A 27,006-nucleotide genomic window follows, 5' to 3' on the forward strand; every position below is an offset into this window, starting at 1 on the left:
ATGAATAAAATCGAAATACCCACAACCGTAAATCCCGATCTGGCAATTGAACGTAAAAATGCCAGCTTCAATTCGGATGAAATGGCTGCGTTCTTTTGGGGACGCAAGGAAATTGTTGATATGAAACGAATGATTGGTAAGTGGGTTAGTGATGAAATAAAACAAAAACACAGAACAACAACATCAACTGTTGAAATAAAAACTTGTAGAAGAAAAACAACAACAACAATAACATGTTTTAAAACATATTAACATTCATAATTAATTAATAACAGAGAGATTTGTTTGCATAAGAGCAACATAATCCGCATGAGAGTCTTTTATGTTATCTCTTCGTGTAACTGACCTATTGGTTGTGGCGGATATCTCAGCTGATATGTAGAGAATTTTTTATTTGTTTACATTTTTCTTTGTGTGGGGAATGACAAGACAAGATTTTTTTGTTTTTTATTTCAAAATAAAATAAAAGCCATAGTTTTTAGTAAAGTAAATCATTTTCAAAGTCGATGTGGTTGTTTCCACTAAACTAAAGTTCAGAGTCCAAATTTGTGAAGTGTGCCTGAAAGTAGACGGGTAAAATTTTATATCGAGACACTATAAATGAACAACAGAAGGTGTGTCTGTTGAAAGGCCTGAATAAGATTTAGATCAATACAGTAGATATCGGATATAAGCATATCTCATATAAGAAAAAATCGCATATAAGAAAGATGATCAAAAACACCGAGATTATACTTTCTTATATTCTATACAGTAAACCCCGCTTAATTACCTCAGTGAAAATTTCAAGATTTTTGAGTAATTATCCGTGGAAGGTAATTAGGAGTGCACGGTTAATTACCTCGATAGGGTAATTATCCGTGGACCCCGGTTAATTACCCAGCAAGGTGTTTTGTTTTTTCTTTCTATTTTGCTTGAGGTATTAACTGGAGCTTTAGTTTGATAGACAAAATGTATTTCTGGGAGACATTTCACGAAAACTTTCAAATCAATAGTAGGCCATTTTAAGTGAAGTTACCAGATCTAAAAAATACATTGGGTAATTACATGGGACAGATTTAAAGGTACGGTTACTTTGGGGTAGGTTATTTAGGGGCAAATAAATGAAATGGGTAATTAAAAGGGGGTAATTAAACGTGCAATTTTGTAAGGGATTTTACTGAAAATAACTGGGTGTTCTGAAATCGGATTAGTTAACCGTGGAAGGTAATTAAGCGTGGAGGTAATTAAGCGGGGAATACTGTAAATCCATATAAGAAAAAAAACGCATAAAAGAAAGAAATCTCCGGCTTTTTTGGGTTTCTTATATCCGATATCTACTGTATTTGTATTATCCATAAGCATTTTACAATAATATTTTTACACCCCACACAGCTATGTTGTCAGGGTATTATGGCTTTGTGCAGCCCCAAGAGTTTGTAACGCTGCGAAATATTTTAAGAATGCCGATACCGGTCATCTCTAGTCGAGTCGATTTGTAAACACGATTCAGGCCACAGTTATAGACCTATCTTCACGAAATTTTCTATGTAGGATGGGTTCTGACCCATGATTTTTTTTTGGTAAAGATCGGTTAATATTTAGGCGATGAAATGGACCTAAAACTTTATTTTTGTCTGATTTTCTGGTCGCTCCAGAGGTCGCAATTATGGCCAAAACATCGATAAGGGGATCGGGCCAAAGAATAAGCATGGCTGTTTTGATAAAGATCGCTGAATATTTAGCGGGTCAAATGGACCCTGACTTTTGTGTGAACAATTACAAAATTTATATTCCATGGAGTATATATTTACCCCTGTAGGATATAGATATGAGAAGTTGATAGTATATCCAAGGGAAGTGCTTGACATTTAAATCCATACCAATTATATTGTCGTAAGAACTGGGATTTGGGAGTTACTCTAAAATATTTACAGATGCTTACGTATTCAAATATTATTTAGTAATCCATTACCATACTGGAGGGCGAAATATAGCGCTGATGTTCCAGTTATGGTCAAGGACAACGCCTATAATTTTCGATGATGATCAGATAATAATTTTCGGACGAAGTGGACCAAAAACTTAATATTTTGTGTTTTTCCGAATCGATCACTACACCGCAACACAACCCACGGTGAAGGGAATGCAAATATCGCGAAATATTGCCTAAGCTCAGAATATAGAACCACAGAAAGTTAGATTTTCGTGGATGTTGTGTATAGGATGTCATATGGTCGGCCCCGTCCGGCTACACTGCTCCGCTCAATAGTTTTTCAAGCTGTAGAAGTAGGTCTGTAATAACTCATATTATTTTCTTCAATTTCGATTCGAATTAGAGACCGTAACTGTAACTAATGAATTCCGGCTTCAGTGCTGAATAATTGAAATACATCGATGAACATTTGTCAGCGGATACAACCATGCATTTCAACACATCGAACATTTGGGATGGCACTTGACCTATCGAAGGGCTTTGATATATGAAAGACTCGACTAAATTGGTATACCGTCCACGAAACCAATTTGATCCAAACTTTGCACATTTTTTGGTTTTTGGTCAAAAATCGGCGATTTTCGAAAAATATTTTTTTCAAAGGTCCGTCATTTTGTTAATTTTAGAGCGAAGACAATAATTCTAGTTCATACGAGAGCCAGACATGTACTCTTTCTAACACCGTTGGAATTTTCGAAGACAGGGAAATATCGGTCCACTGCTTCTGATACCTCCCCCATAAGTTGGTCAAAATTTTGAAATAATAAATCTTATATGAAGTCAGCGGAACATACAAATTTCATGCGAACTTTCCACAGCACAAATATAAGACCCATTGGACCTCTCCTTCTGGCACCTCCACACATTTTTTAGTCCAATATCAAGCGAATAAAATGTGCGATTTTATCTAAAGTTTGCAAGATGGAAACCATAAAAATGGGGTCTGTAGGGCAATTTCTTGTGATGTCTCGACGCAGATGGTCAACTCTAAAAAAAAAAACAGTAAGGAAAGCACTAAAGTCGGACTGGGCCGACTATATGATACCCTTCACCACTTTGGGTATATTGTACATATGTATCCCCTCCATGGAACATACGCAAGTCTTTCTGCAACCTATGATAAATTTAATTTCATTCGGGCAGATTTAAAGTCGAATTCGTACCATGGGACAAATTTATGAAAAACGACTTATAGCAAAATTAATATACGCTATTCGGTCGCCACACTGTTAAATTTTTAATTTCATTCAGACATCCATTCGATATACATATGGAAGCTATGACCGCATCTACATCAATTTCAACAAAACGCAATAACGTTATTCAAGTCTCAACTTGATACGTTGTGCAAAAAATCGTGTTAATCGGACAAACATTAGAAGGTTGGTGCACCTTTTATGTAAAATCGAACGAATATATATGTATATGTGGGATCTATATCGAAACCAGAACCGATTTTCCCGAAACTTAGCACACATCATTCTGCACATAATTCAGTACTCTATGCCAAATTTCATGGAAATCGAAGGATACGGAGTGACTTTGGTCCACCATTTACCTTAAATCGGACGTAACTATATATGGGAGCTATATCTAAATCTGAACCGATTTTCCCGAAACTTGGCACACATCATTCTGCACCTAATTCAGTACTCTATTCCAAATTTCGTGCAAATCAAAGGATATGGAGGGACTTTGGTCCACCATTTACCTTAAATCGGACGAAACTATATATGGGAGCTATATCTAAATCTGAACCGATTTTCTCGAAACTTGGCACACATCGTTCTACACCTAATTCAGTACTCTATGCCAAATTTCATGCAAGTCGAAAGATATAGAGGGACTTTGGTGCCCCATTTACCTTAAATCGGACGAAACTATATATGGGAGCTATATCTAAATCTGAACCGATTTTCTCGAAACTTGGCACACATCATTCTGAACCTATTTCAGTACTCTATGCCAAATTTCTTGCAAATCGAATGATATATAGGGACTTTGGGGCACCATTTACCTTAAATCGGACGAACCTATATATGGGAGCTATATCGAAACCAGAACCGATTTTTCCGAAACTTGGCACACATCATTCTGCACATAATTCAGTACTCTATGCCAAATTTCGTGTAAATCGAAAGATATAGAGGGACTTTGGTGCCCCATTTACCTTAAATCGGACGAACCTATATATGGGAGCTATATCAAAATCTGAACCTATTTTCTCGAAACTTGGCACACATCATTCTGCACCTAATTCAGTACTCTATGCCAAATTTCGTGCAAATCAAAGGATATGGAGGGACTTTGGTCCACCATTTACCTTAAATCGGACGAAACTATATATGGGAGCTATATCTAAATCTGAACCGATTTTCTCGAAACTTGGCACACATCGTTTTGCACCTAATTCAGTACTCTATGCCAAATTTCATGCAAATCGAAAGATATAGAGGGACTTTGGTGCCCCATTTACCTTAAATCGGACGAACCTATATATGGGAGCTATATCTAAATCTGAACCGATTTTCTCGAAACTTGGCACACATCGTTCTACACCTAATTCAGTACTCTATGCCAAATTTCATGCAAGTCGAAAGATATAGAGGGACTTTGGTGCCCCATTTACCTTAAATCGGATGAAACTATATATGGGAGCTATATCTAAATCTGAACCGATTTTCTCGAAACTTGGCACACATCGTTCTGCACCTAATTCAGTACTCTATGCCAAATTTCGTGCAAATCGAATGATATATAGGGACTTTGGTGCACCATTTATCTTAAATCGGACGAAACTATATATTGGAACTATATCTAAATCTGAACCGATTTTCTCGAAACTTGGCACACATCATTCTGGACCTAATTCAGTACTCTATGCCAAATTTCATGCAAATCGAATGATATATAGGGACTTTGGTGCACCATTTACCTTAAATCGGACGAAAATATATATGGGAGCTATATCTAAATCTGAACCGATTTTCTCGAAACTTGTAGTTCAGTAGTTTATGCCAAATTTCATTCAAATCGAAAGATATAGAGGGACTTTGCTGCCCCATTTACCTTAAATCGGACGAAAATATATATTGGAGCTATATCTAAATCTGAACCGATTTTTCCCAATTTCTATGCATACTCTCAATGTGTCTGTCTCGTTTCTTTTTGCCTGTTACAAACATATGCACAAAGACATAATACCCTGTACCACAGTGTGGTACACTCTTGACTCTTTCAGTTCGTTGAATTATGATCGATGTATCGGTATACATTTTATGCCTATGATCTTTATTGCTGGAAGTGATTTCAATTTGACATCGAAATATCTGACAAAATGTATATTCATCTAGCAATATAAGATGTCCACTTGCAAAGAAATTGCATTTCGATCAAGTTCATGTTTTTATCAATTTCACAAAATTCCACAGGGGGCGATGCGATAAGATTGCAATCAAATATAGAAAGTATTATTTCGCATGATAAGAATAAATTGTTTGTTTAAACTTTTAACAACAACATCAGATTAGGCCATATAAATGGCCTGCAGAAAAAATTGCACTTAAAATATATATTTTTAATTTTGAATTTAGCCTTGTCATCATCCTAATATCGATATTAGTCCAGATAATTGGTGACATTTGTTCTTCAAAAAAACACTATATACTCAGAATCTACACTACACTATTTTCAAGGCCTGTACAAAAAAAAATTTTTATTTCAAGGACCCACACAAGCATGGATTTTTTAAAGAATATTTTTTCAAGGCCTGTACAAGGCGTGGATTTTTTAAAGAATATTTTTTCAAGGCCTGTACAAGGCGTGGATTTTTTAAAGAATATTTTTTCAAGCCACTTTAGAAGAGGCGTGGATTTTTAAAAGAATATTTTTTCAAGGCCTGTACAAGGCGTGGATTTTTAAAAGAATATTTTTTCAAGGCCTGTACAAGGCGTGGATTTTTAAAAGAATATTTTTTCAAGGCCTGTACAAGGCGTGGATTTTTAAAAGAATATTTTTTCAAGGCCTGTACAAGGCGTGGATTTTTAAAAGAATATTTTTTCAAGGCCTGTACAAGGCGTGGATTTTTAAAAGAATATTTTTTCAAGGCCTGTACAAGGCGTGGATTTTTAAAAGAATATTTTTTCAAGGCCTGTACAAGGCGTGGATTTTTAAAAGAATATTTTTTCAAGGCCTGTACAAGGCGTGGATTTTTAAAAGAATATTTTTTCAAGGCCTGTACAAGGCGTGGATTTTTAAAAGAATATTTTTCAAGGCCTGTACAAGGCGTGGATTTTTAAAAGAATATTTTTTCAAGGCCTGTACAGGGCGTGGATTTTTAAAAGAATATTTTTTCAAGGCCTGTACAGGGCGTGGATTTTTAAAAGAATATTTTTTCAAGGCCTGTACAGGGCGTGGATTTTTAAAAGAATATTTTTTCAAGGCCTGTACAGGGCGTGGATTTTTAAAAGAATATTTTTTCAAGGCCTGTACAGGGCGTGGATTTTTAAAAGAATATTTTTTCAAGGCCTGTACAGGGCGTGGATTTTTAAAAGAATATTTTTTCAAGGCCTGTACAGGGCGTGGATTTTTAAAAGAATATTTTTTCAAGGCCTGTACAGGGCGTGGATTTTTAAAAGAATATTTTTTCAAGGCCTGTACAGGGCGTGGATTTTTTAAAGAATATTTTTTCAAGGCCTGTACAGGGCGTGGATTTTTAAAAGAATATTTTTTCAAGGCCTGTACAGGGCGTGGATTTTTAAAAGAATATTTTTTCAAGGCCTGTACAGGGCGTGGATTTTTAAAAGAATATTTTTTCAAGGCCTGTACAGGGCGTGGATTTTTAAAAGAATATTTTTTCAAGGCCTGTACAGGGCGTGGATTTTTAAAAGAATATTTTTTCAAGGCCTGTACAGGGCGTGGATTTTTAAAAGAATATTTTTTCAAGGCCTGTACAGGGCGTGGATTTTTAAAAGAATATTTTTTCAAGGCCTGTACAGGGCGTGGATTTTTAAAATAATATTTTTTCAAGGCTTGCATTTTAAAAAGAATATTTTTTCAAGGCGTGCATTTTAAAAAGAATATTGTTTCAATGACCTGAGTTTTAATTCTCAACATTTACCAATCACTGTATCTTCATTATTCACTTATTATTAATAGATAAGGATATCATAATAGGAAAGTAATTTGTATGTTATGTGTGTATATACTCACATAATATGTTTGTGTGTCAATGTGTACTTTGTATTCTATTGTTGACTATATTAATTACTTAAAGTACTTGTGTGTTTGTCAATTTAATTTTCTCCATTAAATGAAATGTCTTCTTAATGCAATATCCAAATTAACAAGAGGTGATATTTCGAAATTGATAAATATATATTTTCTAATATTTGACAATAATATTGTGATTTACGGCATGGACACACACATTTGTACATTTATATATTCATTTTCAAATTGAGTCTTTAATAGAGCCACAAGGGAGGATAATGAGATAAAAGATAAGTGCTACAAATAAGGATGTAATAGATTATTGTACAGTATTATGAGAATGTGTATGAAATGTCCTTAGTGTAAGACAATGGATTGGATTCTGTTTATAAACAAATATAGTTTATATAATATTGTGGGCTATGACTTTAAAGCTTTAATTGGGAAAGGGAATAATTAATTTTGGAACAAATCGAATCGAACTGAAAGTTTTGCAAAAAAAATTTTAATGCTTTTATATAAGAAATCCTCTTCAACCTATAACAATAAATAGTAAATTTCAACGTTAAGTAGCCTTGTGTTATTACCCAGTATCTCGGTAATTCATCCAATCCTGATATATTTATTCTTTTATTTTTTTTCATGTCCACATTAAATGTTGGTATTTTATTCTGCTGGTATTTTATTTCTGTCAAGTGCTTTACCACAATTTGTGCTCTCAGTTTATTGCTTGATAATAAAAACGACAACACTACCATAGCTGAGATTCAAAGGAATTGTTTCAATCAGATGCCACCTACCACAATTGAGTGTGTGCGTATGTGTTTATATGTGTGTGTATTTATGTATATCCGGGCTGTAAAACAAATTATATGTCATGTAAATGAATGGTTTTATCAGTGAACAATAAAAATCGTTTTTCGCATTCTTTGCTATCGTTTTATTTATATATGTATGTATATACATGAAGGTATGTACATACACACATATTTATATTTAATGCAAGAAAATATTATTCCTTCTCTTAGAGTTCATATGAAAACTATTGTTATGTCATCATGTTAAAAATGCTTATATTAAATTTGTTGAAATGTGAAATTTTGAGAGAAAAATATTTTTAATTAAATAATTTATAGGGGACTTAACAAATAATGTGTTGGTTCTTAAAAATATTGTTTAAAAAATCCACGCCTTGTACAGGACTTGAAAATGTCCTTTAAAAAATCCACGCCTTGTACAGGCCTTGAAAATGTCCTTTAAAAAATCCACGCCTTGTACAGGCCTTGAAAATGTCCTTTAAAAAATCCACGCCTTGTACAGGCCTTGAAAATGTCCTTTAAAAAATCCACGCCTTGTACAGGCCTTGAAAATGTCCTTTAAAAAATCCACGCCTTGTACAGGCCTTGAAAATGTCCTTTAAAAAATCCACGCCTTGTACAGGCCTTGAAAATGTCCTTTAAAAAATCCACGCCTTGTACAGGCCTTGAAAATGTCCTTTAAAAAATCCACGCCTTGTACAGGCCTTGAAAATGTCCTTTAAAAAATCCACGCCTTGTACAGGCCTTGAAAATGTCCTTTAAAAAATCCACGCCTTGCACAGGCCTTGAAAATGTCCTTTAAAAAATCCACGCCTTGTACAGGCCTTGAAAATGTCCTTTAAAAAATCCACGCCTTGTACAGGCCTTGAAAATGTCCTTTAAAAAATCCACGCCTTGTACAGGCCTTGAAAATGTCCTTTAAAAAATCCACGCCTTGTACAGGCCTTGAAAATGTCCTTTAAAAAATCCACGCCTTGTACAGGCCTTGAAAATGTCCTTTAAAAAATCCACGCCTTGTACAGGCCTTGAAAATGTCCTTTAAAAAATCCACGCCTTGTACAGGCCTTGAAAATGTCCTTTAAAAAATCCACGCCTTGTACAGGCCTTGAAAATGTCCTTTAAAAAATCCACGCCTTGTACAGGCCTTGAAAATGTCCTTTAAAAAATCCACGCCTTGTACAGGCCTTGAAAATGTCCTTTAAAAAATCCACGCCTTGTACAGGCCTTGAAAATGTCCTTTAAAAAATCCACGCCTTGTACAGGCCTTGAAAATGTCCTTTAAAAAATCCACGCCTTGTACAGGCCTTGAAAATGTCCTTTCAAAAATCCACACCTTGTATAGGCCTTGAAAATGTCCTTTAAAAAATCCACACCTTGTATAGGCCTTGAAAATGTTCTTTAAAAAATCCAAGCCTTGTACAGGCCTTGAAAATGTCCTTTAAAAAATCCACGCCTTGTACAGGACGTGAAAATGTCCTTTAAAAAAATCCACGCCTTGTATAGCCCTTGAAAATGTCCTTTAAAAAATCCACGCCTTGTATAGGCCTTGAAAATGTCCTTTAAAAAATCCACGCCTTGTACAGGCCGTGAAAATGTCCTTTAAAAATCCACGCCACGTCCTTTAAAAAATCCACGCCACGTCCTTTAAAAAATCCACGCCTTGTACAGGCCTTGAAAATGTCCTTTAAAAAATCCACGCCTTGTACAGGCCTTGAAAATGTCCTTTCAAAAATCCACACCTTGTATAGGCCTTGAAAATGTCCTTTAAAAAATCCACACCTTGTATAGGCCTTGAAAATGTTCTTTAAAAAATCCAAGCCTTGTACAGGCCTTGAAAATGTCCTTTAAAAAATCCACGCCTTGTACAGGCCGTGAAAATGTCCTTTAAAAAAATCCACGCCTTGTATAGCCCTTGAAAATGTCCTTTAAAAAATCCACGCCTTGTATAGGCCTTGAAAATGTCCTTTAAAAAATCCACGCCTTGTACAGGCCGTGAAAATGTCCTTTAAAAATCCACGCCTTGTACAGGCCTTGAAAATGTCCTTTAAAAAATCCACGCCTTGTACAGGCCTTGAAAATGTCCTTTAAAAAATCTACGCCGTTTACAGGCCTTGAAAATTGTCCTTTAAAAAATCCACGACCTGTACAGGCCTTGAAAATTGTCCTTTAAAAAATCCACGCCTTGTACAGGCCTTGAAAATTGTCCTTTAAAAAATCCACGCCTTGTATAGGCCTTGAAAATGTCCTTTAAAAAAAATCCACGCCTTGTTTAGGCCTTGAAACTGTCCTTTAAAAAATCCACGCCATGTATAGGCCTTGAAATGTCCTTTAAAAAATCCACGCCATGTATAGGCCTTGAAATGTCCTTTAAAAAATCCACGCCTTGTACAGGCATTGAAAATGTCCTTTAAAAATCCACGCCTTGTACAGGCCTTGAAAATGTCCTTTAAAAAATCCACGCCATGTACAGGCCTTGAAAATGTCCTTTAAAAAATCCACGCCTTGTATAGGCCTGAAAATGTCCTTTAAAAAATTCACGCCTTGTACAGGCCTTGAAAATGTCCTTTAAGAAATCCACAACTTGTACAAGCTTTGAAAAAATATTCCTTAAAAATCTACGCCTTCTTTAAGCCTGGGAAAGGATTGTTTAAATATTCTTGCATCTTTTGATCATTTTCTTTAAGATAAACTTTTAAGTTTTTTTCTTCGATTTTTTCCTCCCAATTTAAGTTTTAGTACCATTTTTCATGTCTTCATATTTTGGCCACACTTTGACAAAGTGTGTGGTCGGTCACTCGATGTTTTTTGCTATTCCTAAACTGTTAACCTGTTTTCGCTACCAACTATTAGCTATTGCCTTTTGCCAAATTGCGGTCAGAAAGAATTTATGGATGGTGTTGAGATCGCTGTTTGCCGTTTTGGTGTCAGGTGGTGGTCATGGTTAGAATGGCGACCACAAGAACTTCAGCGTGTGACCCCATGCACTCATTGTTATTGTTACTGTTACTGCTATTGACCAAACCTAATTGCGAAGTGTTATAATTCCGTTAAAAAAGAAGAGGATATCAAATTACCAGAAAAATGTGTTCACCAACAAGAAGACCGGGCCAATTATTATTATTATTATGTCATGTGACAACAGATGACAATCCTGCAGGTTGTGGGTAACATGAAACGTTTAATTAAATGCGTGGTAATAATAAGGTTTCTGCCTGATACTGCTTCTTATGTGTGTTATTATTTTTATTTAGTTTGTGTTCTTCAATGAGGAAATATTTATTTTTAAGAATGTTTCCTCTTCCACGATACCGTTGTTGAGTAATAAAAGAAGCCACAAGAAGCTTTTGGTACGTGACATGTTGCCACGAAGCATTATCTTTTTACGTGACATATTATTTTTAATTTTTTTTAATACAAATTAACATATGGCTGTCACGAGTGTATTTCAAATAAGAAATTCTATTTGCAACGGCTGGAAAACATATGTACATATTTTTTAAACTTCTGGTGAATTCCGTTTGATAGGCTTCGGAAATATGAAGTACGGAAGTGTGGTTCATGCTATTAAGGACAACTGGCATTTGATGCTCAATTTCGAAAAAAATCTTTAATCTTGTTAATAACTTTTAAAATTTTCCTTTAACCAGCCCAACCTTTGAAAAAATATTTTTTTAAAAAACCAACGCCTTCTTGATGGAGCTTGAAAAAATATTTGTAAAAAATCCACGCCTCTTGATAGTCCTTGAATGAATGTTAAAATAATATTATTTTTTTAATTCTATCGTAGAACTAGGTTTTGAAAATTTCACGCCTATGAGAATCCTGCTACAAATATTATGTCTTTAACAATGTTAGACCCTATCAATAGTATTGTAATTTTTAACCCATTTATTTTATGCTGACTCTTAAATAATTGATTTCATTAATTATCAAATTTTGTGGGAGACCTGCACAAATTTTAGCAGAGACTAATATCGATGGCATGGCAGAGCAGCAGTTGACTTTGCAGTCAATTTAAAAATCAATATTCTGGGCAATTTTCGTTGTTGTTGTTGTTGTTGTCTAATATAGAAGGTAAAATGCTAATAGCAAACTTTATATTAGCAGAGTGAGGTGCAACGACTATTCACTGAGACATATGTACATAAACATGCAATTGGTTGTATATGATGCATCTATTTATGGTAACAGCATAGAATATGGACGAGGATAGGCGGGGAAGGTATGCCGAGTACGAAGATTGAAAAAAGGTCTTGGAAATTTATGTTATATGCGTTGGCAATGCAATAGTTGTATTTTGTTGGCATTTTTTAAATTTTATGTTCCCCGACTTTTGTCACCAGCCTCCTTACACATCTCAAGCCACATCCATCAAATTACCTGTGCGAGAGTGTGCTTTTAGTAAAATCGTTAACATTAATTGGTAACTGATATGGCATGAATGGCGGTTATACAACGATATTAGTCTAAGTGAAGTTGGTCTACATTTGCGAAAAGTTAGTTTGATAGGAGGCATAAATGAAAATACGCCCACAAAAATCTATTATATCAAGGTTCTATAAGTGCCACATGAAAATATATTTTAATGATATTTAAAAAATAAAATTTACACGGATAGACAATGGCGTGAATTAAAAAAAGAATATATATATATATATATACTCTTTTTTAAATTCATATATATATATATATATATATAAAATATTTTTCAAAGAAATATTTTTTCAAGGATTCCTATACACTTCAAAGGACCCTAATTGTGGTATAGTGTTAATGTATACCTCCACAAAATCATTATTGAAATTTCAAAATCACCCATACTCACATATTTATGCAGAAATTTCGAAATTGCTCGAACACATATGCAATTTTAACGTCTATACAATAAAACATCTCTACATAACCAACTGAATGCAACCGAACACAAAGCTTGGTTATCTCCTTTGTCTCCATATTGTTGTACTGATAAATGGATGATAGTCTGATAGTCCGTTCGAACAATCTCTTTGATTATGGCTATTCATTATAATGAAACCAATGTTTCATCGTATGTGTTTGTATACGTATAGGTATGTATGTGGGTGTATATAGAGTTTTGTATGTCATGCTAATGAAATTTTCATAGAATAAATTTTTGGTTAGAATTATAAAACAGAGAGGTTCGATATTTCGCAGACAGACATCCTTTGAATTCAATACAACTTATTTGAAATTAATTGGAAAATTAAAGAGTATTAAAATATTGAATGGTATTTAAATGTGTGAATGGTAAATGATGGATGTACTTAAGGGAAATAAAAGGACTGTCAAGGAGCATATTCTTTTTTGTAAATATTTTAAAGAACCTACACATGGCGTGAATTTTTTTTAAGAATATTTTTCCTGCAACTATATAAGGCGGGGATTTTTTAAAGAATATTTTTCCTGCAACTATATAAGGCGGGGATTTTTTAAAGAATATTTTTTCAAGGCCTCTAGAAGGGTTAGGTTTTTAAAAGAATATTTTTTCAAGGCCTCTAGAAAGGTTAGATTTTTAAAAGAATATTTTTTCAAGGCCTCTAGAAGGGTTCGATTTTTAAAAGAATATTTTTTTCAAGGCCTCTAGAATGGTTAGATTTTTAAAAGAATATTTTTTCAAGGCCTCTAGAAGGGTTAGATTTTTAAAAGAATATTTTTTTCAAGGCCTCTAGAAGGGTTAGATTTTTAAAAGAATATTTTTTTCAAGGCCTCTAGAAGGGTTAGATTTTTAAAAGAATATTTTTTCAAGGCCTCTAGAAGAGTTAGATTTTGTAAATAATATATTTTTAAAGAGTAATTTTTAAGAGTACATATATGGGCGTATATTTCTATTATTTTTTCACAGTCCTATGTAGGAATGATTTTTTATATCCTCCACCATAGAATGGAGGATATATTAATTTTGTCATTCCGTTTGTAACTCATCGAAATATTCATTTTCGACCCATATATATATATATATATATATTATATATTCTTGATCAGGGTAAAATTCTAAGACGATCTAGCCATGACCGTCCGTCCGTCTGTTGTAATCACGTTATCTTCTGAAGGAATTGAGGTAGGGTGCTAAAAATTTACATAGGTTTGTCTTTTGTCTGCAGGCAGGTCAAGTTCGAAGATGGGATATATCGGTCCACCATAGTATGGAGGGTATATTAATTTTGTCATTCCGTTTGTAAATCATCAAAATATTCATTTCCGATACTATAAATATAGTATATATTCTTGATCAGGGTAAAATTCTAAGACGATCTAGCCATGTCCGTCCGTCCGCCCGTCCGTCTGTCCGCCCGTCTGTTGTAATCACGATATCTTCTGAAGGAATTGAGATAGGGTACTGAAATTTTGCATAGGTTTGTCTTTTGTCTGCAGGCAGTTCGAAGATAGGGGTTTTGATCGTATATTTCTAAAGAGTTGGCTGTAATTTAGTATTTTGAGTTATTAATAGGTACCAAATCTCTCCACAAAAAATTATAAATATAGGTCCATTTTTTGGCATAACCCCCATATAAGGGTACCCACAATTTTCGGTATTTTGCGGTTCTTGAGCGCTTTTTTCAACCGAATACGCTGAAATTTTGTACATTGGGTTCTTATTGGGTACTAAATGTCTCCACACTTTTCTGGTAGCCCCCATATAACGGTACCTCCTAATTTTCAGTATTTTGAGGGTTTTGGTCGTATTTTTCCATCGAATAGGCTGTAATTTAGTATTTTAAGTTCTTAATAGGTACCAAATCTCTCCACAAAAAATTATGAATATAGGTCAATTTTTTCGAATATCCCCCATATAAGGTTACCCCCCAATTTTCGGTATTTAGGGGTTCTTGAGCGCGTTTTTCAACCGAATATGCTGAAATTTGGTACATTGGGTTCTAAATAGGTACCAAATTTCTCCACAAAAAATTTAAATATATGTTCATTTTTCGGATAGCCCCCATATAAGGTATCCCAATTATCGGTATTTTGGGGTTCTTGAGCGCGTTTTTCAACCGAATTCGCTGCAATATGGTAATTTGTAGTCGTATAGGGTAAAAAATCTCCTTACCAAAAATTTTTAATATTCGCCCCCTTTTTTATATTAAAATAGTTGTAATCATTTCATCTACGGAACATACGAAAAAAACTAGAACATAAGGTTCGATAATTAACCTTATATATATATATATATATAACCCGCATTTATGCCTAGCACCTGTGTGGGAGGTACCAGAAGGAGTGGACCGATATTTCCCATGTTCGAACTTGAACAAATTTTGGAAGAAATAGTAAGATGGGCAAATTATAGATGAAATCAAAATTTTTTGAAACAAATTTGGTGCACAGTAACATCGGGTCTAGGATCAATATTTAGAACCACAATCGGTTTGTAGAAATGTCGGTATAGGTACACTTTTTGGTATGTTGCCTATATTTTTATTGCAAGTAACTCTCAGTATATTTATGGTGGAGGGTATCCAAAGTTCGACCCGGCCGAACTTAACGCTTTTTTCACTTGTTTTATATATTAGCCCATTCCTTTTTTTAAGAATATTTTTCCTAGACCTTTACAAGGCGTGGATTTTTTAAAGAATATTTTTTCAAGGCCTCTTATTTATTAAAAAAGGATATCATACTAACTAACGAAGTGCCCTTTATCTTCTTATTCTCTATTCGAACTCCCTTCCCTTAGATTCGTTGGTGTTGTTACCGAATTTCCTTTCATTTTTATCATTTGCTTAATACGGAACATAGTTTGGTCTCCGTGGGTGTAGAAATTGTGCCGTGGTTTATCACAACATTTCAGATGTTGTCCTCGCCAGGACAATGCAATAAAATTTCAACATTGTTAGTTGTTTTGTTGGCAAAATAATTGTTGGCGTTGTTGTTGCTCTTGTTTTGATGTTGTTCGACATCATCGTTGGCATGTTGGGGTGTTGGCGATGTTTGGTGGAGTTGTACACTGTGTTCCGCAAAAGCAGCGCCAGCAATAGCAGTCCATGGACATTTTTAAAAACGAAAATTAAAATAGATGAAGTGATGTCATGGTTCGTTGATTAGATAGTGACCAGTGGTAGAGTACACATTGTTCTATCCCACAGGATTCTGGTCTAGATGTCTTCCCAGGCAACCATTACCATGATATTTTTGTTTGTTCTTCTTCTTCTTTTCCTTTTTGTTATTTTTTTATTTGCTCTTTTGTGGTATTTGTTTTAGTTGGACCCGAAAACAAAACATAAACGTATTACAAAAGCCAGCTTAAATTAGCAAAAAAAGATGACAACAACAACAAGAAGCAAATAACATTTTATTAATTGTCTGTTAAATTTTACATTAGGACATGACAATGTTCGAACATAAAAATAGTTACAAAATAGCATCCTTAGGACATGATGGTATTTAAGAAAAAGCTTATGTGTATTTGTTGTTGTTGCTTGTTTTAGTAATTAGAACGCTATTTTATTTGCTATTAATATACTGTGGACTAAAAGGAGTCATTAAGATGGTGTAAATAATTGTCAAATCAGCATATAATAAAGTTTTGTTTATTAGAATAAAACAATTAATATGGTACAAAAAGAGAAGAATATTAGACAAGTTAAAAAGCGTTAAGTTCGGCCGGGCCGAACTTTGGATACCATCCACCATATATATACTGACAAGTACTTGAAATAAAAATACAGAGAACATATCAAAAAGTGTAGCTATACCGACATTTCTACAAACCGATTATGGTTGTAAATATTGGTCCTAGACCCCATGTGTCTTTGGACAAAATATGCTTCAAAAATTTTTGATTTCATCCAAATTATGCCCATCTTATTATTTTTTCCAAAATTAGTTCAAATTCGAACATGGACATGGAACATGGAAAATGGACCTATACCGACATTTCTACAAACCGATTATGTAAACAATAATTTTTAATAAAAAATTATACCCTCATCCTTATGGCTAATTAGTGTGTATACACTTTCACACGGTGAAAGTGTGCCTCATGGAAATATTGGTTATAGATGCCATGTTTCGTTGGGCCAAATCCGTTTCAGAAAAAATTGATTTCATCCCATCTTATTATGTCTTCCAAACTCAGTTCAAGTCCGAATTTGGGGAATATCGGTCCATGGTTTCTGGTACCTCCCGCACAGGGGCTACGGCTAAGCCTAAATACGGGCTATAGTTCACATATAGTTCAATATCGAACCGTACGTTCTAGTTTTTTATCTCGATATTCTTCGCAGGTGAAATGATTACAACAGAGTGTTAGAACCAAATATAAAAAATGGGGTTATATGGGGACTACGCTTAAAAGGGGTTGACTATTAATAATTTTTGGTAGGGAGATTTGTTTCCATATACGGCTACAAAATACCAAATTTCAGTGATTTCGGTTGAAAACGCGCTCAAGAACCTCAAAATGCCGAAATTTGGGGGTACCGTTATATGGGGGCTACCAGAAAAAATGGACTTATACTTATAATTTTTAGTGGAGATATTTGGTGCCCAGTAAGAACCCAATGTACCAAATTTCAGCGAATTCGGTTGAAAAACGCGCTACCAGAAAAAATTGACCTATATTTATAATTTTTAGTGGAGATATTTGGTACCCAATAAGAACCCAATTTACCAAATTTCAGCGAATTCGGTTGAAAAACGCGCTCAAGAACCTCAAAATGCCGAAATTTGGGGGTACCTTTATATGGGGGCTACCAGAAAAAATGGACTTAAACTTATAATTTTTAGTGGAGATATAAGAACCCAATGTACCAAATTTCAGCGAATTCGGTTGAAAAACGCGCTCAAAAACCCCAAAATACCGAAAATTGGGGGTACCCTTATATGGGGGCTATCCGGAAAAATGGATCTACATTTATAATTTTTTGTGGAGAGATTTAGTACCTATTAAGAACTCAAAATACTAAATTACAGCCAATTCGGTGGAAAAATACGATCAAAATCCACCAAAATACTGAAAATTAGGAGGTACCGTTATATGGGGGCTACCAGAAAAAGTGGACCTATATAATAATAATAACTCAATGTACCAAATTCCAGCGAATTCGGTTGAAAAACGCGCTCAAGAACCGTCGCGTGATTACAACGGACGGACAGATGGACATGGCCAGATCGTCTTAGAATTTTACCCTGATCAAGAATATATATACTTTATAGGGTCGGAAATGAATATTTCGTTGAGTTACAAACGGAATGACAAAATTAATATATTGTGGAGGGTATAAAAATGGACGTTCATATAGCGCTTTGGAAAAATATATTTAAGATCCAAGCTATCATAGGGTCTTGAACAAATTCTTTAGGAAATCCACGCTCGCATAGGGTCTAGAAAAAATAAAAAAATCCACGCTACTATAGAGCCTTTAAAATACATTAATTAAAACAAAGACATCTTAAAACAGTCCACGCTCTGATAGGACCTGGAAAAATATTCTTCTATTTTTATTCTTCTTCTTCTACTTTAAAAATAAATATTTTTTAATAACCAATATATAGGCGTAGATTTAAAAAAAATATTTTTATAGTCTATATATTTTCTTTTCAATACATAGTTTTTATTTTGCTTAGAAGCTCTTCCGCCCATCATGATATAAAAATAGGAGAACCTGCTAATCACCGATATGGCACTCCTTTTATCATCGAATTTTCAATTCGCGAAACTGTTATTAAGCTATTCAATGACACTCAACCTTTCCACGGTTATTTAATAATGCATTGTGTGTGTGTATGTATGTGTGCAAAATTGAAGGATTTATGGTTTCATTATCCTCAGAAGATTAACATTCCCTATTTAAAAATACCTTGTGTCCTTTTCAAGGTATTTTGCAAATCACAAATACCCGATCTATTCAATTGACTTGTGGTTATTTCCCAAGTATTGGCCAAGGAAATTTGAAATAAATCGTTAACACTGTATTGATGGGGGGCGGCGTGGTTTAATAACCATTACACACTGGAAATTCGTCTGAAGAATCAAAGAGTCTGCCATGTTCAACGACCATTAATAGCCATCAAATTACATTTTTCTTTGTAGCCCAGTTTCTTAACAGCTATTGGGGGACAATGAAACAAATAACAAAAAAACTAATTAACAACAATGGCACATTATATTGGTATCAAAATGTCGGGACATTTTTTTATTTTGTTTCACTTCAATGCCCAGTTGAAAACAAAAATGCAGTGATTAATCCTGCGAACTTTAAGGTCAGTACACCGAACATCAGGACTATTCATATATAATCAAAAGACTTACAAATAATTGTTTCTATTTGGGGAGCATTAAGGATTAATACGTCTAAAATTCTCCTGGTTGGTTTTATTGCGAATGCCATAAACGAATATTTGATGTTGAGGGCATAGAAATTACAATAAGAGTTCAAAATAATAAAAACAACATTTTCTCCTGAATAAAAATCTAGTTAAATGCCATGCAAACTGAAGCAACATCCGAAATGTTGCATTCTTTCATAGCCTATTATTTGCAGATGTCGTTCAGTACTAAAAACTAAATGTTATTTTACGTGATTTTATATCCAAATAGCCTTGGGCAATGTCTATATTAAAGGGTGGCAAGTTTTGGTTCTCAGCACAAAAGGAAGGATTAAACAGTAGGGAAAGTAGTAAAGTCGGACTGGGCCGCCTATATGACACCCTTCACCACTTTGGCTATATTCTACATATGTATCCTAACAGACGTAGCGTGTTTGTTATATATCTATATCTGCACCGATTTCAGGGAAACTTGCCAGAGACCAATTTATACTACTTTAGTACGTTGTGTCAATCGGCTTAGCAACATCATTCTAGACTTGATTCAGTACTCTATACCAAAATTCGTGGAAATCGAAAGATATATAGGGACTTTGGTGCACCAATTATATAGAATCGGACGAAAATATGGGAGCTAAATCTAAATCTGAACCGATTTTCACAAAACTTAGCACACGTCATTCTAGTCCTAATTCAGTACGCTATGACAAATTTCGTGCAAATCGAAAGATATATACGGACTTTAGTGAACTATTTACCTAAAATCGGGCGAAGATATATATAGGAGCTATATCAAAATCTGAACCAATTTTCACGAAACTTTGCATACATCATTCTAGTCCTAATTCATTACGCTATGACAAAATTCGTGCAAATCGAAAGATATATAGGGACTTTGGTACACCATTTACCTTAAATCGGACGAAGCTATATATGAGAGCTATATCTAAATCTGAACCGATTTCCTCGAAATTTGGCACACATCATTTTGGACCTAATTCAGTGCTCTGTGCCACATTTCGTGCAAATCGAAAGATATTTAGGGACTTTGGTGCCCCATTTACTTTAATTCGGACGAAAATATATATGGGAGCTATATCTTAATCTGAACCGATTTTTCCCAATTTCAATAGGGTTCGTCCTTGGGCCAAATTAGGGACCTGTGCCAAATTTCATCCAAATCGGACGATAAATGCGACCTGTACTTTGTTTACAATATAACATCTACAGACGGACGGACGGACATGCATAAATCGACTCAGAAAGTGATTCTATGCATATTCTCAAAAGGAACCATGTGTCTATCTCGTTTCCTTTTCCCTGTTACAAACATATGCACAAATACATAATACCCTGTACCACAGTGTTGTGAAGCGTATAAAAGATTTAGAAAAGATTTCAAGGCGCGTCGGACTTTTGCGCAGTTTTTCCAATTTGAAAGACCATTTTCGGCAATGTTTTCTTCGACTTGATCTTTCCATCGTATTCTTGGCCACCCCCTTTTGCTTGAACCATCAGCTGGTTCGCTTGTATATACCTTTTGGGCTGGGACATCTTCATCCATTCTCACAACATGACCTGGCCAACGTAGTCACTGCAGCTCCACAGGTCTAACAATGTCGATGTCCGAGAATAGCTATTACAACTCATGGTTCATTCGACGACGATATTCACCATCAACGTAGATCGGCCCATAGATCTTTCGGAGAATTTTTCTCTCTAACACTCCAACAGCTGCCTCATCTGCTTGCGCAAGTACCCATGCTTCAGATCCATATAACAGCAGGGTAGTATCAGCGTCTGGTAGAGTGTAAGTTTGGTTTGGCGGGAGGTGGCCTTGCTTTTGTGTTGTTTGCTTAGACCATAGTAGCATCTGTTGGCCATCACTATCCTTCTCCGAATTTCAAAACTGATGTCATTCGTTTTGTTTATGGCAGTACCAAGGTATATAAAATCTTTGATACCGTCAAAGGAATCTGCCAGACCCACTTTGGCAGATTCCTTCTCAATTTGTTCAAAGGTGGCTGTTACCTTTCTCAGTGTTCGACCCATTATGTCGATGTCATCGGCGTAGGCGAGTAACATGTGTTGTTTGGTGTACAGAGTGCCATTTCTGTTCACTTTTGCCTCTCATATGACCTTTTCCAGCAGGATGTTAAAAAGGTCACACGACAAACTGTGACCTTGTCCGAATCCTCGTTCGGTATTAAAGGGCTCCGAGAGGTCCTTTTCGACTTTAACTGTTGATCTTGTGCCAGTTAAAGTTATCCTGCATAGCCGAATTAATTTTGCAGGAATGCTAAACGCAGACATGGCTTTAAACACCTCTGAACGAATAGGATGTGTCGATGTGTTTTTTGTGGGTTTTTTTCCAGGATTTGGCGCAGAGTGAAAATCTGGTCAATGGTGAATTTGCCAGGTCTGAAGCCGCATAGGTATGGTCCAATAATGTCATTGACTATTTGCCTCAGTCATTCACACAGTACGCTGGATAGAACTTTATATGCGATGGGAAGGAGACTTATTCCTCTTATATAGGCCTGGAAAAAATATTCATTAAAAAATCCACGCCTTATATAACCCTGGGAAAATTTTTCATTAAAAAATTCACGTCTTGTAAAGGCTTCGAAAAAATATTCTTTAAAATATCTACGACGTGTGTAGACTTCGAAAAAATATTCTTTAAAATATCCAAAAATCCATGCCTTGTATAGTCTAGTCTTCGAAAAAATATTCTTTAAAATATCCAAAAATCCATGCCTTGTATAGTCTAGTCTTCAAAAAAATATTCTTTAAAAAATCCACGCCTTATATAGGCCTGGTAAAAATATTCATTAAAAAATCAGCGTCTTGTAAAGGCTTCGAAAAAATATTCTTTAAAATATCCACGACGTGTGTAGTCTTCGAAAAAATATTCTTTAAAAAATCCACGCCTTGTATAGTCGCAGGAAAAATATTCTTTAAAAAATCCACGCCTTGTATAGTCGCAGGAAAAATATTCTTTAAAAAATCCACGCCTTGTATAGTCGCAGGAAAAATATTCTTTAAAAATCCGCGCCTTCTACAGGTCAATCCTTATTGTTGTTCATTGGCAACATTTGCACCCTCCACCCTTTATGTGTTTGTTCTATATATTATTGTTCTATATATTTCTTAAAAATGAATTCAAAAAGTAATGCCACAATGGCTCCAGCCACCCACAAAAATTATGATGACATTGTAATCGAGGTCCCAGATGAGGATGGGAGGTGATTTTGATGATGATTATGACTTTGTTGGGGATAACCATAAATTCCGAATACAAAAAAATCCTCTCTTACAAATTAAAAAAGAAGATGGAGATAGAGAGAGAGAAAATTCAGAAAATATGTTATAGCATACTTTGTGGCTCATTCAACTAATTGTAAGCTTTGCACAGATTCAGGGATCAAAGTCACTTTATAAAACAAAACTGGAAATAAATTAGATTTTAAATTGTAAACTTTACAGCAACAAAAACAAAAGTTGGAAAATATTGCATATCATCTGTGTGTGTGAGAGAGAGAGAGAGGAGACAGATGTGAATGCTTTTTGTGGGGATTATTAAATTATTTAAAAATTTAGTTTTTTATGTTTATTTTAATCTCGATTTGAAATAACAACTCTCACATCACCACATTTTACTTCTTTATTTGTAACATTACCCTAAATTTTGTTTGTGAAATATTCCTGTCACTTCCATATCCCCGAGTAAATCTAGCAATCATGTCTGTGGATTTAGGAAACTTAACACCCTTGCTATTTGAATAAATATATTTATATTTTTTTTGCTGTTTTGTTTTTCAATATTTTTCCTCAATGTTGTGTCGGAAAATTTACAGACCAAGTTTATTTTCACTTCCGAACACAGCCACTCACACACACATAAATATGTTTCCACATTGTCGAAGGTCAGTGTAGAATATAACACATGGAGTCCCATTTCAAATTGTTTGTTAGCCAATATTTCACATTTTACAGAGAGCACTTCACATTTTGTTTCGAGTTCTCCTACATGAAAAAAATTTACATTAAATTGGTTGCAATATTTGAAACAAAATAATAAAAAAATACTAAAAATTACATTTTTTCAAGGAGTGGATTTTTTAAAAATATTTGTTCAAGGTCTATAGTAGGCGTGGCTTTTTTAATATTTTTACAACATCCACGCCTACATTTGACCTTGAAAAAATATTTTAAAACTATTTTATATTTATGACGTCCATCATAATCGAAGTATAAACAATTTGATTTTGATTCTCTGCCCAAATTATAAAAACCATTAAACTGATAGTTGTGGTCAACCTAGAAAATAATGCCCACCTGCGAATTGGCATTTATCAGTTTTGAAAAAAAAAAAAATCCCCTTCGAGCACCCCTAGCGAAGTTAACACTCGTGTTGTTTTTTTATTCGTTAATTTTAATATAAATGTCACTATTTCTTGGCAAAAATAAACAAAGTGCTAAGTCATAACCAAATCGATTCTCACCGGTGTGGGTCGGCTCAGTGATAACGAACGCGAAAAATAGTAATCATTAAATAAACACGTGATCTTGATAATGACGTGGTAAAATCTAATAACACAACGTATTAATACAAACTACTCTCGAAAAATGAAACAAAATAATACTAAGATTTAAATATTGATAAGTTCGGAAACCGATTAGATATCAAAAAAGAAAAAGTTTCCTCAGACATGTCTTCGCCGTTGGAAATCAGTTTCCATAACTCCAGCACAAAGTCAATACCGACCCAACAGACGCTGAAATGTCCGAGCTTAAAACTATATACGATGAGCGCAATAAAATGTGGAAAGGCCCCACCGTGCCATGCCTACATAATATTGAACAGCATTCGATTGGCAGAATTATTTTCAGTCAAATGAGATTGAATCCGCATAATGTGTTGGTGGTAAGAAAGAAAAATTCAATTTGAAGAATAAAAATAACAACCTGCGGAACTTTAAAAAAATACCCTTTAAGAAAAAAAAATAAATTTAATTTTTTTTTTTTTTTTTTTTGTTTTGGATTACAGATTGATGCCTTCGATGAAACCTCGGCCACCAGTGGAGAACTTCTAACCTGGGGAACACGCATCGCCCTGCATTTGAAGAGCCAACGCATGCGTTATGAAGACATTGTGGGCATAGCCGCCCGCAATACCATCAAACTGGTATCGGTTATTTTGGGCTGTCTCTTCAATGGGAATCCCCTGCATGCTGTAAATCCGAATTATACAGAAGGTTGGTAAATTAAAAAAATATATGTTTTTTTATAAAAAATCCATGATAATGAAAATATTTCCAAATTAATTTTAGCCGCCATCACCCACAGCTTTGGCATTACCAAACCAAAAATTATTTTCTGCGATGGCTGCGATTATGAGAAAATACGCAAAATAACCAAATCATTTAATCCGACCATCTACACACTGACCGATCACATTGAGGGCGTGCCGACGGTAATGGATCTATTGGCACCAAATAAAATGGAACGTTTTTATCAGTAAGTAAAGAGAGGGTGGAAACTGCTTGACTAAAAATAATAACATTTTATAATTTTGTTTTTAGGCCAGAGAAACCAATTCTGGGTGCTGACCAAACTGTGGTGATTCTGAGCTCTTCAGGCACAACAGGATTATCGAAAGCTGTTACAGTTTCGGCACCGAAAATTATGTTGGAAAATGGGTAAGTTTTCGATTTGCCCGAAACTTGGCATAGCGTACTGAATTAAGTCTAGAATGATGTGTGCTAAGTTTCATGAAAATCGGTTCAGATTTAGATATAGCTCCCATATATATTTCCGTCCGATTTAAGGTAAGGGGTGTACCAAAGTCCCTATATATCTTTCGATTTGGACGAAATTTGGCACAGCGTAATGAATAAGATCTAGAATGATGTGTGTTAAGTTTCGTGAAAATCGGTTCAGATTTAGATATAGCTCCCATATATAGTTTAGCCCGATTTTATGAAAATAGTCCACTAAAGTCCCTGAAAATATTTTGATTTGCACAAAATTTGTCATAGCGTACTGAATAAAGTATAGAATGACGTGTGCTAAATTTCGTGAAAATCGGTTCAGATTTAGATATAGCTCCCATATATATCTTCGTCCGATTTAAGGTAAATGGTATACCAATGCCCCTATATATCTTTTGATTTGCACGAAATATGGCATAGCATATTAAATTGTGTCTATAATAATGTGTGCTAAGTTTCATGAAAATCGGTTCAGATTTAGATATAGCTCCCATATATATTTCCGTCCGATTTAAGGTAAATGGTGTTCCAAAGTCCCTATATATCTTTCGAATTGCACGAAATTTGGCAGAGCGTATTGAATTCTGTATACAATAATATTTGCTAAGTTTCATGAAAATCGGTTCAGATTTAGATATGGCTCCCATATATAGTTTCGCCGGATTTTAGGAAAATGGTGCACCAAAGACCTTGAAAATCTTTTCATTTGGACGAATTTTGGCATGGCGTACTGAATTAAGTCTAGAATGTTTCCCTGAAATCGATTCAGATATAGATATATAACAAAGACGCGACGTCTGTTAGGACATATATGTAGAATATACCCAAAGTGGTGAAGGGTATCATATAGTCGGTCCTGTCTGACTTTACTACTTTGGGATTGTTTTAAAAATAGTTTTCTAACGGTATACCATTTTTGCTCTTCTTCTTTATTTCCAGTTTCTCCAATATCGATGAAGTCTTCTACACGTCCAGTGGCATGGATTGGGCCAGTGGCCTCTTTTCCCTCATGCAAAACCTGTATTCCGGTGTTACTCGCATTATCAATCGTAAACCCTTCAATCCTGCTGAATTTGTCAAGATGGTGAAAAAATATAAAATCTCCAATGGCATCTTGAGTCCCATACAATTTGTCGAACTACTCGATTGCCCAACATTTACCAAAGAAAATATGGCCAGCTTTAAAATGGTTTCCTGTGGTGGTGGTTATGTCTCCAAACAGCTGGTGGAAAAGGTCCAACGTGTTATGACCCAATGTCTGATATGTATTGGATATGGTCTGACGGAAATCGGTGGAGTGTCCATAAATCTTGGGGTTCAACGTAATAATTCTGTGGGCCAGCTGCTACCCAATGTCCAGATGCGTATTATCGATGAAGAGGGCAAATTCTTGGGCCCCAATGAAACGGGAGAGATTCTGGTACGTCTACCCAATTGCACGTGGTCGGGTTACTATGGCAATCCTAAGGAGACACAACGCATGATGGATTCTCAGGGATGGTATCATACCGGTGATTTGGGTTATGTCGATGATGAGGGTGACCTCTATATTGTCGATCGTATTAAGGATATTTTGAAATATAATCGCATGCAATATTGGCCGGGAGAGATTGAAAATGTGATCCGAGAATTACCCGATGTGGCTGATTGTTGTGTGGTGGGCGTCTTCGATGAACGTCATGGTGATGTGGCGGGTGCTTTGGTTCTGAAGAAAAGTGGCAGTAATTTAACAACACAGGCAATTGTGGATCATGTTCGCAATCGTTTGACGGAAGATCACAAACAGCTACACAACGGTGCATTTTTTGTTGATAAATTACCGCAGAATATTAATGGCAAAATATTGAAGCGGGAAGCAAGGGAAATACTCAAGTCATTGTTGGAAAAATCATCGACGTCATCGTCTTCATCCTCGAAAAGTTCAACATTAGATCGTTAA

General features: G+C 35.0%; 1 protein-coding gene across 1 annotated transcript; it reads left to right on the forward strand.

The window, feature by feature from the left end:
• Window positions 1–27,006, forward strand: LOC133327095 (luciferin 4-monooxygenase-like). The gene is made up of 5 exons (XM_061535672.1): window positions 1–144; window positions 24,344–24,551; window positions 24,627–24,813; window positions 24,879–24,995; window positions 26,007–27,006. Exons 1-5 carry the CDS (start codon window positions 1–3, stop codon window positions 27,004–27,006), a joined length of 1,656 nt encoding a protein of 551 aa, XP_061391656.1.

The sequence above is a fragment of the Musca vetustissima genome, unplaced genomic scaffold (genome assembly GCF_032173495.1).
Source record: "Musca vetustissima isolate MV318-11 ecotype Yass unplaced genomic scaffold, APGP_CSIRO_Mvet_v1 utg166047, whole genome shotgun sequence".
NCBI classification, from domain to species: domain Eukaryota; kingdom Metazoa; phylum Arthropoda; class Insecta; order Diptera; family Muscidae; genus Musca; species Musca vetustissima.

Excerpts from the sequence above, each read along its gene's own strand:
- LOC133327095 (XM_061535672.1), top strand. The coding sequence starts at position 1 with ATGAATAAAATCGAAATACCCACAACCGTAAATCCCGATCTGGCAATT. Across the intron at positions 145-24,343 it reads AACGAATGATTGGTAAGTGG|ATTGATGCCTTCGATGAAAC; the intron begins GTTAGTGATGAA and ends TTTGGATTACAG. Across the intron at positions 24,814-24,878 it reads AAAATGGAACGTTTTTATCA|GCCAGAGAAACCAATTCTGG; the intron begins GTAAGTAAAGAG and ends TTTTGTTTTTAG.